Genomic DNA, 12,952 nt, shown 5'->3' on the forward strand with positions numbered 1-12,952 from the left:
AATTCCACAGAGTGACATTTGGATTGATAACCAGGAGACACCAGGGCATAGAAAAGTGGGTCCTGCTAAGTATTGCATGAATAATCACAACAATATGTTGCAGAGAAAGGCGAACTAAAGCGAGATATCTCCATAGAAGTGAAAAATGTAAATCAAGAGGTAAGCAATTTTAATTTTTCTTTATACTTTACGTTGAAGTACTCCTACAATTTCTATGAAGCGCGAATGTGCACTATGTAATGCAATTTTTATTACATACTTGTCTCAGAAGACGATGTAGGTGCATTTTTGACACATGCTTGTTAAAAATTTTGACAGCCACTTCTTTACATCTGTAAGTTGCCCGATAGACAGATGCAAACCCTCCATCACCTTTAAAAGAAAATAAGAAAGTTGAAGTTGACATTTTATCAAGTGTGCAGTCTTTTCAAGTTAATACTTTAATAAGATTTAATAATCAATTTCCTAAAAATCCCAATTAGGTATGTATTTGAGAAGATGATCAAATTCAGGGTTAATGTCTTAATGGGATAGAAACTCAGTATGAAAACATTTTTCAAGCAAACTTAATTATCAGATCAGTCTGCTCCAATGTTCACAATGCAAAAGGTTCTCGTTAATTTGCAGTACGAACATTTTCAACAAAATTTTATTAGTATAAATCAGATTAGAAATTAGCAGTTGATGTCTCTCACATCATTGCATCTACTAAATGCATAGTCAAACTTTCCATCTTTAAGATGATTTAGTAGTTTTACAATTTACAGAAAGAATAAAACCATAAAAATCATCTGAATTAAATTTTACCCAGCAAAAAATCAGGTGTTTGTTCAAGCTTAAGGTGGTTAACATCCAGCATAACGTTCCTGGGTAGATCAACCAGCATAAGATCTGGCGCAACTCGTGAAATGGAAACCTTGTTGCTTCTATCAGTGGGACAAGTCAAAAAATCCCCTTTAGAAGAAAGCACAAAAGTAGATAAGTATAGTTAAATATGCCTTTTGCTGCATTATATGAACCCCTTCCCCTCCCACTTCTACACTGACTCTTGCTAGGGTATGGCTGAGAACAGATATTCGAGCGAAGTGTACAGAACACATACACAAAAAAATCTTGGTAGTTTGTTTTTTATTTAAACATTCCATACTTAATATATAGCTTAGAGTGATAACAGCACTACAATTTCATCAAGGCACTTAAGCCCCAAATTGTTCAGAAATTGAATGCTGTTAAGGCCCAGGATGCAATATTTCTTAATGTCATCGAACAGTTGGCTGAAATAGCTGAACACAGATACATATGGTGGTAGGGGCCCCCTTGGGAGAAAGCCGAGTAGGATCATTCAGTCTGCACCTACGGCAAATGTGTCAGCCTTGTCCCCCACAGATTATGAGCTTCACCACAGCTGAAGAGGGGAATGCTCATGGAGCCTTCTCTTGTGAAATGCCAACTGTCCACTACTTTTTGCAACTGAAATGTGATTGGACTATAGAGCTTTAACTCTGAGCGTTTGGGTGGCCTACAGCCAAAAGACATCTATAAATTGCTTCTATTGTTTAGCATGCAGGTTAAGTAACTACATGTAATAACTTCACTAGGTTTGTACCTAATTTTTTAAGGCTTGCCTGGTGCTACTCCTGGCATGCCTTCTACAGTCCACAGTGGCCAGGGTTGGTCTGATTTTCAGTGAAATGTGCAGGGCACTTTAAAACAAACAGTAACAGTATACAATGATATAAGAACTGGCTGAAATGTTTAAGGCATAAAATAAGACTCTAGGACCAAGAACGAAATAACCAATGAAATCAGTTATATTCTGGCATGGGATTTTTGGGGAGTTACAGAAGAAAAGTCATGAAAATTACAGAACAGTGAACCTGACGTCAGTTATGGAGGAAATGTTAAGTGTTTATCCTGAAGAAGGGTACTGCAAAATACCCAAGGGAGAATCAAACAATTAAGGCACACCCCACACAATGGGGATAATTTATTGGGGCAATGGGGGTCTCGGTTGCTGATTGAAAAGCTGGCGAGAGACCCACATTGCCTCCTGTGGGGAAGCCTTGACAAAATATGACCCAATCAGACAATTAACAAGCCACCGGCGGACCTTCTGTTGGATCAGGGTCCCGGAAGGCCCACCCTCCAAGAGCGACCAGCAAATCAGAAGCTGACAGCTCTTTTGTTCAACAGTGCCACTGGGGAGCTAGTGGCTGCTGCCAGAATAACATCCAATGGATGCCCAGGATTGTGAAACAACCTAGGCCAGAGCTAAGTGGTAACGGGAGGGATTTCACAGAGTGGGGGTGACCGTGGAGAGGGGTGTAGGGGGGGTCAGCAGCATGGACAGGTGGCTAGCTCTTCACATCCTTCCCACCCCTGGCTCCCCGATGCCAGGTCCCTCAATCTGCCACTGAGTGCCTTTTGAACGAGGGAACCTCTGGGACACCACAAGCAGCCAACACAAGTTTGTTTGTCATGCTCCCTGCGAGGCAACAGGTCTGCCCATTGCTGGATAAATACCAGCGGCAGCTGGATGAGGCCCATAAGTGGGCATTAAGTGCCCACTTAAGGGACTCAATTGTCAGTGGGGCGGGTATGCCACAGGGCTCGGATCTTCCCGCCACAGACTTAATCAGTGTGGAGGCGGGAAGATGATCCCCCCCCACCCCTCTGCCACCACCCCATGAGTAAATGCCCTCCCAGCCTTCAAACTCACCATGTTCTAGGGCATAAAATACTGCCAATGGGTTTAGAAGAGAAGAGATCATCTTGACGAACCTATGAGGAGATCTCATTGCTTGTGGGTTAAAGTCAGCTCAGTGGGGAGAGTCCACAAACTGTCAAATAATTTGATAATTATTTGATTTTTGATCATTTGAAGAGGGAACTAATCTATTTGGAAATTGGGCTGAGAACTACAACATAGAATAACAGGATATACAGCATAAAAAGGCCACTCGGCCCATCCAGTCCATGCTGTTTTTGCTCCATTTGAGCCTCGTGACTGATCCAATTCTATTAGCATAACACTCTTATCTAGCTTCCCTCAAATGCATCTATACTATTTCACCTCAACTACTCCCTGTAGTAGCAAATTCCACATTCTCATCACTCTGAGAAAATAATTTTCTCCGCGATTCCTTATCAGATTTATTAGTGACAAGTTTATATTGATAGACCCTAGTTTTGCTCTTCCCCACAAGTGATTTTCTGGGCCTGCCATCAGTGAGCATCGTCACGAGCAGGATGGGAAGATTTGGAGACCTGTTGACTTTTAACGGCTATCCAAATTTTCCAGTCCCACCCGCATTGATGCCTGCCAGTGTTGGGGCCGCAAAATCTCACCCCTGTGTATACTTTATCAAAATTGTTCATAACTTTAAAGACCACTATTCAGTCACACAGCTTTCTCTTTTCAAGATAAATAAGACTCAGCCTGGTTCATCCTTTCTTGGTCTGTATAACCTCATAGTTCTGATATCATCCATGTGCTTTTTGTTGTGCCCTCTCCGATGTTCCCTCTCCAGTGCTTCTATATCCTTTTAATGATATGGCAACCAGAACTGTACACAATTCTCCAAGTGGAGTCTAACCAATGGCCAAGTCTAAATGAAGTTTAGCATAACTTTGCTACTGTTCAAATTCTATCTCTGTAGAAATCAATTCTAGTGCTTGGTTTGTTTCACGTATGGCCTTATTGACTTGTGTCACAACTTTTAGCGATTTATGTATTTGTACTCGCAGATCCATTTGTTCCTCTACCCCGTCTAGATTCTTATTTTCCAAGTGATATGTGACCTCAAAATGTCAGGGCTTGGGAAGCAATGATCAACTAAAAACACTTGGAGAGTGTACAGCAGCAATAAGGAAGGTAAACAGTTCGGTTATTTGGTTGTTCCAGTCTTCATTCCTTCCTGATTTTCAGCCTTTTCCATTTTAATGTCAGTTTGATATATTCTCTGAGCAGCTCAGTGCTCAGAAACCAGTTATCCCTGCATTTCATAAACTTGATGCATAATTAGCAGTAAAGAGCTTTCATTGCTGATAGCATCATTATTGCAGATCTAACCAAGAAATAATTTACAGTAGACAGAAATCATCTTATAATACAGTAACTATTGGAAAAACAATTAAATTAAGTTTTAAATAGTACAAATTACATTATATAGTTTGTCTCAATATTGCTATAATAAACCAACTTATGACCAATAATAGTATTACATTTAACATATTGCTTGGAATACACGATAATTTGAATGCATTTAAGCCAATACACCTCATTGCTGTGCAAAATGCTTCTTGTGTAATAAACTTAACTGATTATTTTAAATTGCTTCCGTCATTATGACTACCAGTTACTACACTTCAATGATAAAATTGAAAATGCTTTCTTCAAGTACAATACAAGTTCAGAATGGAATGGCCTACAATTATAGTATGTACGCTTGTCACGATTCAAATGTGAAGAAGTATACTTCAGTATTGCTGAAAAAAGACATTTTGTCGAAGCTTTTCGTTTTGCATTCATCAGGACATTTGCAAGAATACCAATGGCAGGGGAAGCAACAACTTTATACGGTATGAGATGAGTGTGCTGATTGGTTGGCTAGTGGACTCTGATTGGTAGACGAGTTGCCATAGAGAATGTACTAGCTAATGGTGACTGACAGTTAACTGCCAAGCATTGTTTGACATTTAAACCAGGCAACTTGACTCCGATTGATAGAGGCATTGCCCTGAGGAATGAACTAGCGATTGCCTATCACTTATTTTGTTTAGCTAAGACAGGCACAATGAGTGTACGTGTTCTTTTTGTCTGCAAAGAACAGGGCCCCTGTGTATTAATATATGTAGCTTCCAGTACATGCAAATAGGTCACACTGCTAGCCCGACTGACAATATTAAATTGGTTGTCAGCACAATTTTTAAGCACACTGAAGATTATATAGCACATGTTGTCCAATTACAGAATCACATCTAAATGTTAGACACTGTGCTTTGAGTTTTGCAAGCATGGTCTGTACCTTGCCCATTGTGAACAGTGGAAGGGACATGCTGTTTGATATGATCCACCAGTCTTTGGGATGTACGGCCTACACACTGGCACTGGAATTCATATACCATGTTACTCATTTGTGTGATAGGCAGGATGTCGTTTTAGCTTGACAGCAGCATCTGTGAATACCACTAGTGTTGCTACTGCATAGTAGCAGCATGAAATAGCTGGCTTTACCTGTTGCTCAAATTTTTGAGATATCTTGCCCTTCCAGGGTAGTCTGAGGTAGATTGGGCACCTATCAGAGCCGTAAGTAATGGCTTTATGCCCGTTTGTGATTTTGTGTGATATACAGCGCTAAATGATCTGATCAGGGTAGCCATTATCCCGCAGAATATCTTTGAAGCATCCTATTTCAGCATCAGGCCTGCATGGTGAGCAACTGGCTTAAGCCCTATTTATGAAGTTGCCAATAAGCCCAATCTTATAGCACGTGGAACTGTCAGAATCCCAACATGAGTATTGACCAGTAAGGGTAGGCTTGCACACACCATGATAGAGAACCCACTGGTAGATTTCTCAACTAACACGTTAAGGAAAGGGAGTTCATTTGACTGCTCTCGCAAACATCTTTGTTGGTTCCATGAGAAATGTGTCTTCGATGGAATGACACCTGCATCTTTCCAATATGTGGATGATACGTTTGCTATACTTAAATCTGTAGCATCATGTAATAATTTTCTTGCATGTCTCAATGGGCTCCATCCTGTGCTCAAATTCACCTTTGAAATGGAGCAGTCAAATGAACTCCTTTTCCTTGACGTACTTGTTGAGAAATCTGCCAGGGCGCTCTCTATCACAGTCTACCTTCACTGGCTAATACACACATTGGGATTCTTACAGCTCCACGTGCTAGAAGATTGTGCTCATCAGCAACATCGTAAATAGGGCCCGAGCTATTTGCTCACCATGCAAGCTTAATGCTGAAATAGGACGCATCAAAGACGTCTTGCAGGATAATGCCTACCCTGATCAGATCATTTTGCGCTGTATATTGCGCAAACTAATGAACGAGCCCAAGGCCATACTTTCAGCCCTGAAAAGTGCCCAGTTTACCTCAGATTACCCTGGGAGGGCAAAGTACCTCCAAATTTGAGCAACAGGTGAAGCTAGCTGTTTCATGCTGCTGCTATACAGCAGCAATACAAGTGGTATTCGCCACTAACAGGGTGCTGCAGTCAAGCCAAAAAGACGTTCTGCCTATCACACAAATGAGTAATGCAGTATATGAATTTCAGTGCCAGTGTGATGCTAGGTATGTAGGCTGTACACCCCAAAGACTGGTGGATCATATCAAACAGCACGTCCCTTCTGCTGTTCACAACAGGCAAGGTACTGACCAAACCCAACCAGTCCGTGCTTGCAAAACTCAAAACACAGTGTCCGATATTAGATGTAGTTCTGCGATTGAGGCAACGTTTGCTAAATAATCCTCAGCGTTCTAAAAATTACGCTGACAACCAATTGTCAGTCAGGCTCGCAGTGTGGTACATTTGTGTGTACTGGAAGTTACATGTATTAATACACAGGGCCCTGTTCTTTGCAGGCAGAAAGAACATGTACACACACTGCACCTGCTTCAGCTAAACAAAATAAGTGATAGCCATTCACTGACTCATTCCTCAGGGCAATACCTTTACCAATCAGAGTCAAGCTGCCTGGTTTAAATTTCAAGCAATGCATGGAAGTTAAATATCAGTCAGCATTAACTGCATTCCCCATGGCAACTCCTCTACCAATCAGAATCCACTTGCCAACCAATCAGCACTCTCTTCTGATACAGTGTAAAATTGTTGCTTCCAGAGAGTGGTATTCTTGCGATGTTCTGATGAGTGCAAGACGAAAAGCTTCAACGAAATGTCTTTTTTCAGCAATACCCAAGTTCTGTACCACCAAATGTCTATTTGAATTATACTTCAGTGATATCCTAGTGCCAATGCTAATTATCAAGACATAATTAATCACAAAGAAATGAGTACCTTCTTCAGCTATGTCCAGCAAGTCATCTATTAGAATCTGCTGGCATTCTTGATCATCTTCAAAGCTATACATTGCATATTTCTTCAAAAGAGTGCCTCCTTCACCGCTTATATCGGTCTCCAAAAGCCCTGGAAACCACTCTTCCGTTAGAGAATCAATGTGATCGACAATCTGTCCTAACAAGATGAACCCTGCTCGTTTTTATGCAACAGAAAGAGAGCAAAATTTTGTGATCACAGAAGGAAAGCAGTAATTTGATGAGATTTAAACATAATTTCCAAGAACTGTCAAAGCATTGTGCTATGTCTCTGATATTTGTTTGCAGCTCTTTACTTTGTACTCAAACCCTACCAGCAGATGTAATAGGACAACTTAAATACGAGGTCAAAATCTCCATAAAGTGCCCCAAAGTCTCTTAAGGGAAATCTCAGAAAGAAACCTAATTGGACAACATAGTTATTTAATTTCTCACTGCAACTGCCCTCACAACAGCGTGGCAGAAAATTATATACTCTTTACACATAATGCTAGCCTATACACCCAACTGGAATTGGATAAACTTTAACTAAAAACTCAAACCTCCTCCACATCCCTGCCCGCCTCCCCACAACCCACCCCTCAACAAAAAAGAATACATTTGAACTAAGTGTTGGAAAGTAGAGGCTTACCTTTCCTGCAGCATGGAACGGTTATTTTGAGAATACTCTCTGGTTTATTGTCCAATACAGTTGAGTCTACCAGACAGTAAGCTTCTGGTGACCAAATCAGATAGACTCCTCGTCTCCAATATGTCCTATTTGGACGTAAAGGTTTCTCTCTACCTGAAAGATCATAGTTTGTTTCCACAATGTATCTCAATTGCTTGATCTATTAATCATTCCTATTCACACAGCAAAACTTAAGTTTTAAATTGTATTTAATGAATTCAGTTAGCAGTTTCCAGTCAGCCCTTTATTTCTTTAATAGCAAATGCCATGCTAGATTAACATAATCTAATCCAGGAAGGTTAAATGATTCCAGGATATTTTGCAGTGCATTCCTAATGTCTAATAATTGTAATAACATGGTTATCAAGTTGAAAATATGAACAAAAGTCAATATTCTCAACATTTGGATCGAACCAAATATTGAAATACCAGCAGTAAAGGAAGGAAATGCTGCAGTGTGGAGAAAGTATTCAGATTAAAAATGTTTCAACAAATTAGTTGCAGAGGCAACTAAAAGTAGTAGTTGGAATTCTGCAACAGAGAGGCTATAATTATTTAATTCTTACACCATTCAGAGCATAGCAGTTCCCAGGACTGGCATCTTGTCACTGGATTCAAAAATCAATATTCTTCACCTCTAGTAGATATTGGCTGTATGTGTGTGCCACCTACAGGATGCAACTGCAACCACTCACCAAACATGCGTCAAAATTGCTTTCTTTCTCCGGTGACATGCATCGCCAATGTTAGAGCTACAAGACATCAACACCTCCAACTCTCAACATCCTAACTCAGACATATATCCCTCTCCTTCAGAGTCTCTTGGTCAATATCATGAAAGTTTCATCTTAATCACCACAATGACTGCAACTGGATCATGTGGATGGTTGATAAGTGAAGCATTACCAGTGTCACCCACAATATCAATATTAAAAAGCCTCCTTCTCCTACTAGCTAATCAACAGAATATTAATGCTTAGCATCTCCTGTATTGGCACCCTCGTGGCATTTTTGTGCATGTATGCATATGTAGTCAAACCAGAAAAAAATATTTTTCAGTTGGGTACTTTGAACTCCATGTGCTGCACACAGTCTCTTTTCTGTCCTGCAAAGGTAGCACAGTCTAAAAATGAGGTGGGATCAACTCCCGAGCTGAACAAATGTGGGTTGGAGAAGCTTGTGGCAAACCAGTAGAGGAATTGAGAGGTTTTTTTTGCTGAGAAATAATTCTAAAAATCCAGTCTTAGTGTTTGTACACGTGAGTGGACTGACCTTTGAAGATGGCTACATCAATAGGTATTATTGGATGACTGGGAGAATATAGTCGTGACCAAGAGTCATTCGTTGTGTATGTGGAGCGGCCAGAGATATTTTTTACTGATAATAACATCCTCCGTGTTCCTGATAATCTAGCTGTTAATTAGGAGGTGGGGGAAAGAAAAAGGGTAATATTTCTGACTGAAGCAGGTCCAGTATAAAACACAAAAGAATTTGCTTGGCCTTACTAAGCCAAAAGACACAACACTGTCAGATATTTTGTGTAAGCTTGAGCAGCGCTACAGTCTCAAGCCATTGGAGATTGTAGAAAGCTATCAGTCTGGAATCAAAAATCAGTTGCCCAAGGACATTTGAGACTTTATTGGGGCTTTGAAAAAGCTGTCCATCCATTATCATCTTGAAGAATTTTGAGAGAGGGCACGGTGGAACAGATTTCAATGTGGTTTAGAAAATAAATGTATTCACAGCAAGTTGCTGACGTGGCCAAAGCTAACTTTTGACATAGCTTGCCAAACAGCATTGTTCATGGAGATGGAGGAATGTGACTCGACAGAAGTCAGTCAGAGTTAACAACTGCCATTCGTCTGCTGAAGTAAATAAGCTGCAGCTGGGTAAGCAGACCACCATAATAATAGCAGTTAGTAGTAGCAGAGGTACTTAAAGAGTCCTGCTACCAGTGCTTAAGCCAACATTGGACACAGAATTGCCCATTTATGAAGGCAGAGTGCTACAGCTGCAAGAAAAAGGGTTATCTTGCCAAGGAGTGTCGAAAGAATGTAAACAGAGAAAACACTGGCTGGAGGAAATGACAGTCACTGCATATTGTTGTCAAACAGCACCAGGTTGATGAGGAGTTGGTTGAGGCTCATGCAATCTGAAGCATAAGGATGCCCGGTGGACATTTGCTGAGCATCATAGTCCAAGTGGCGTTGGATAGAACTCCGGTAAACATGGAGGTTGACATGGGGACATCAGTTAGCGTGATTCATGAATCACTATACTGTGAAAAGTTGAGACAACATCAACTAGAGAAATCATGCATAGAACTATGAAATTATAGTGGAAAGAAAATTCCCATAATGGGAAATGTGTCGATTTCAGTCACAAACAAGAAGAAATACACAAAATTGCCCTTCAGTGTGGTGAAGAGTGAAAAACCAGCCTTGTTAGGAAGAAACTGGTTAACAGCACTTCAGTCCAATTTGGATGAGCTTTTTCACGCAGAAAGAAATTCACAATGCAAGACGATGTGATTGCCAAGTACCCTCAAGTATTTTGTGAAATCAGTAAACCAATTCAAGGCCAACGTACAGGTCCACAGGAACCCAAAGCTAGTTTATTGCAGGCCTTGTCTGGTGCTCTATGTTCCGAAAAGGGAAAGTAGAGCAAGAACCGAAAAGACTTCAGACTGAGAACATTATCTCTAAAGTAGAACAGAGTAATTGGGCTACTCCAATAGTGGTAGAACCAAAGTCAGATGGTAGCTAAGAATGTGTGGGGATTATAAGGTAAAAGTAAATCAGGTACTGGAATGTAATCCACCCGACACTTTGTCAAACATGGAGGATCTGTTCACAATGCTGTCAGGAGGCCTGACAAACGCCTATCTGCAATCTCAGTTAGATGATGAGTCAAAGTCATATTTGACTATTAATACCCACATGGGTATATTTCAGTTTCATAGGCTGCCATTTGGTGTTCCTTCAGCCTCTGGAATTTTCCATGAGGTGATGAGCCAAATTTTGCAAGGAATTCAAGGAGGAGTGTGCTATTTGGATGATATACATACTTCAGCTCCAAACAGGCAGGCCATGATGACAATCTGAATAAGCTGTTCCAACATTTGGAAAAGCGAGGAGTTCAGGCAAAGGCACACAAATGTGAAATGTTTCAAAATTCTATAGAGTACTTGGGTCACAGGATAAACAAAGATGGGTTACATCCTACCAAGAGTAAGGTTCAAGCAATAATAAATGTGCCACACCCTCAGAATATCTCTGAGCGCAGATATTTTTTGGGCTTTGTGAATTACTACAGTAAATTCACACCAAAGTTGTCAACCTTATTGCACCCATTGAATGAACCCTTGAGGAAGGGTGTTCTGAACAAGGGAGTATGCAAAAGCATTCCAGTTGTGTAAAAGTAAATTGGTAGATGGTACAATGCTTGTACATTACAATGTGACCAAAAAGATTAAGCTAGCATGTGACGCCTCCCCATGTGGATTAAGTGTTATGATCTCTTATGTGTTGGGCAATGGCGAGACCAAATGCATTTGCCTCACACACGCTTAGTGCCAGTGAATTGAGTTATGCTCAGATAGAACATGAAGCACTATCTTTGATCTTTGAAGTAAGATGATTTCAAAAATAGTTGTATGGTCATAGTTTCACGATTGGAACTGATCACAAGCCACTGACGGCTATTTGGAGTACAAAGTCTCCAATATCTGCATTCAGGCTGCAGCTAAAGTAGAGGCGGGCTTTGATTTTGTCTGCTTATTGGTACAACATTAAATACAGATGATCGGAAGATCATTACAATGCCAATGTGTTGTCTAGATTACCATTCCCATCAAACGTAAAGCCCAGCAGAGAACATGTATTTTTCTTTTCACAGGAAGACTAGTTGTCAGTCAGATGGCATTGGTAAAACAACTCACAGGGACCCTGTATTAGCAAGAGTATACGAGTATATCGCAAATGGGTGCCCAACACAGATACTGGATTTAGAAATCAGACCATTCTTTATGCACATGAATGAGTTGCCAGTTGAGAAAGGCTGTGTTATGTGGGGAACCAGAGTTGGAATCCACGAAAAAGTACAGATCGCAGTTGCAATGGATCTTCATGATCAACATCTGGGAGTGAGCTTGTAGCAAGAACCTATCTTTGGTGGCCAGGGTCAGATAAGGTCATAGAAGGCATAGTGAAACACTGTAGAGCATGTCAAACTGTAGAAAAGAAGCCACATAGAAATGGCCAGCTAGAGTGGTGCAGAAGCTGCCCATAGGTTTTGCAGAGTCTGAAGGGCAATAGCTATTTATTGTGATAGGTAGGCAATCAAATTGGGTTGAGGGGTTTCTGATGAATTAAACAACAACCAGTAAAGCTCCAGATATTTTGCATAGTTTGTTTGCTTGCTGTTTGTGTGTTCCCAGGTGAAATTGTGTCTAACAAAGGACCTCAGTTTTGTTCAGAAGAGTATTCAAATTTCATGAGGATGAATGGGGTAAAACACACTAGAATTCCATCTCATCATCCTGCTTCAATTGGAGCAGCAGTGTGCATAGTACAAATTGTTGAGTGCTCTTGTTAAACAAATGCTAGAGACAATTTGGTAGAGACACCAGATGTCATTGAATCACAAATCGGCGAATTATTTGTATATTTTTCGCAACACATCTCTCACATTGCTATCAGCCAGCTGAATTGCTACTTAGAAGGCAGCCTAAAACGAGGTTTTCATTGCTTAAGCCACATTCAGTACCATCAGCAGAGGAGAAACAATCAATGAAAAAGAACAGGCATAGAGTGAGAGAAAGGAGTCTGTAAGTTGAAGCAGAAGGTTAAGGTGAAAGAATCATAAATGTTTGAAGCGGTTACCAGGAAGAGTTGTAAAGATATGTGGTCCTCACACAAATTTGGTTAAGGTGCTTGGTGGTAGAAAGGTTAGATTTGCACATATAGATCATGTTTTACCTTAAGAGGTTCATGAAGGAGGGAGTTGGGAAGAATCAAATGAGTCTGATGAATTGGATAGTTGGAATACAAGTAGAGTAGCAATAGTTACTCTAGCACAAGTTATGCCTGAAACCAGTTCAGATCCGAGACAGAGTCAAGCAGACATGTCTCATAAAGTGGAAGATTCAATTGGAGGTCAAGGGCAAAAATCAGTCTTTGTTGGAGAAAATTACTCCTCAGACTCA

General features: G+C 40.5%; 1 protein-coding gene across 4 annotated transcripts in view; it reads right to left on the reverse strand.

Moving 5' to 3' along the window:
• Positions 1–12,952, reverse strand: part of lrrk2 (leucine-rich repeat kinase 2) — a 210,058-nt gene that overhangs the window by 37,797 nt on the left and 159,309 nt on the right. For all 4 annotated transcript variants that reach the window (XM_078553512.1, XM_078553511.1, XM_078553513.1 and 1 more), the window contains 4 exons: positions 7,708–7,860; positions 7,039–7,230; positions 808–954; positions 260–372 (listed from right to left, as the gene is read on the reverse strand). In XM_078553512.1, the coding sequence (XP_078409638.1) occupies positions 260–372; positions 808–954; positions 7,039–7,230; positions 7,708–7,860 (605 nt within the window). The remainder of the gene's footprint in view (positions 1–259; positions 373–807; positions 955–7,038; positions 7,231–7,707; positions 7,861–12,952) is intronic.

This window comes from Cetorhinus maximus, chromosome 12 (assembly GCF_964194155.1).
Source record: "Cetorhinus maximus chromosome 12, sCetMax3.hap1.1, whole genome shotgun sequence".
Lineage (NCBI taxonomy): Eukaryota > Metazoa > Chordata > Chondrichthyes > Lamniformes > Cetorhinidae > Cetorhinus > Cetorhinus maximus.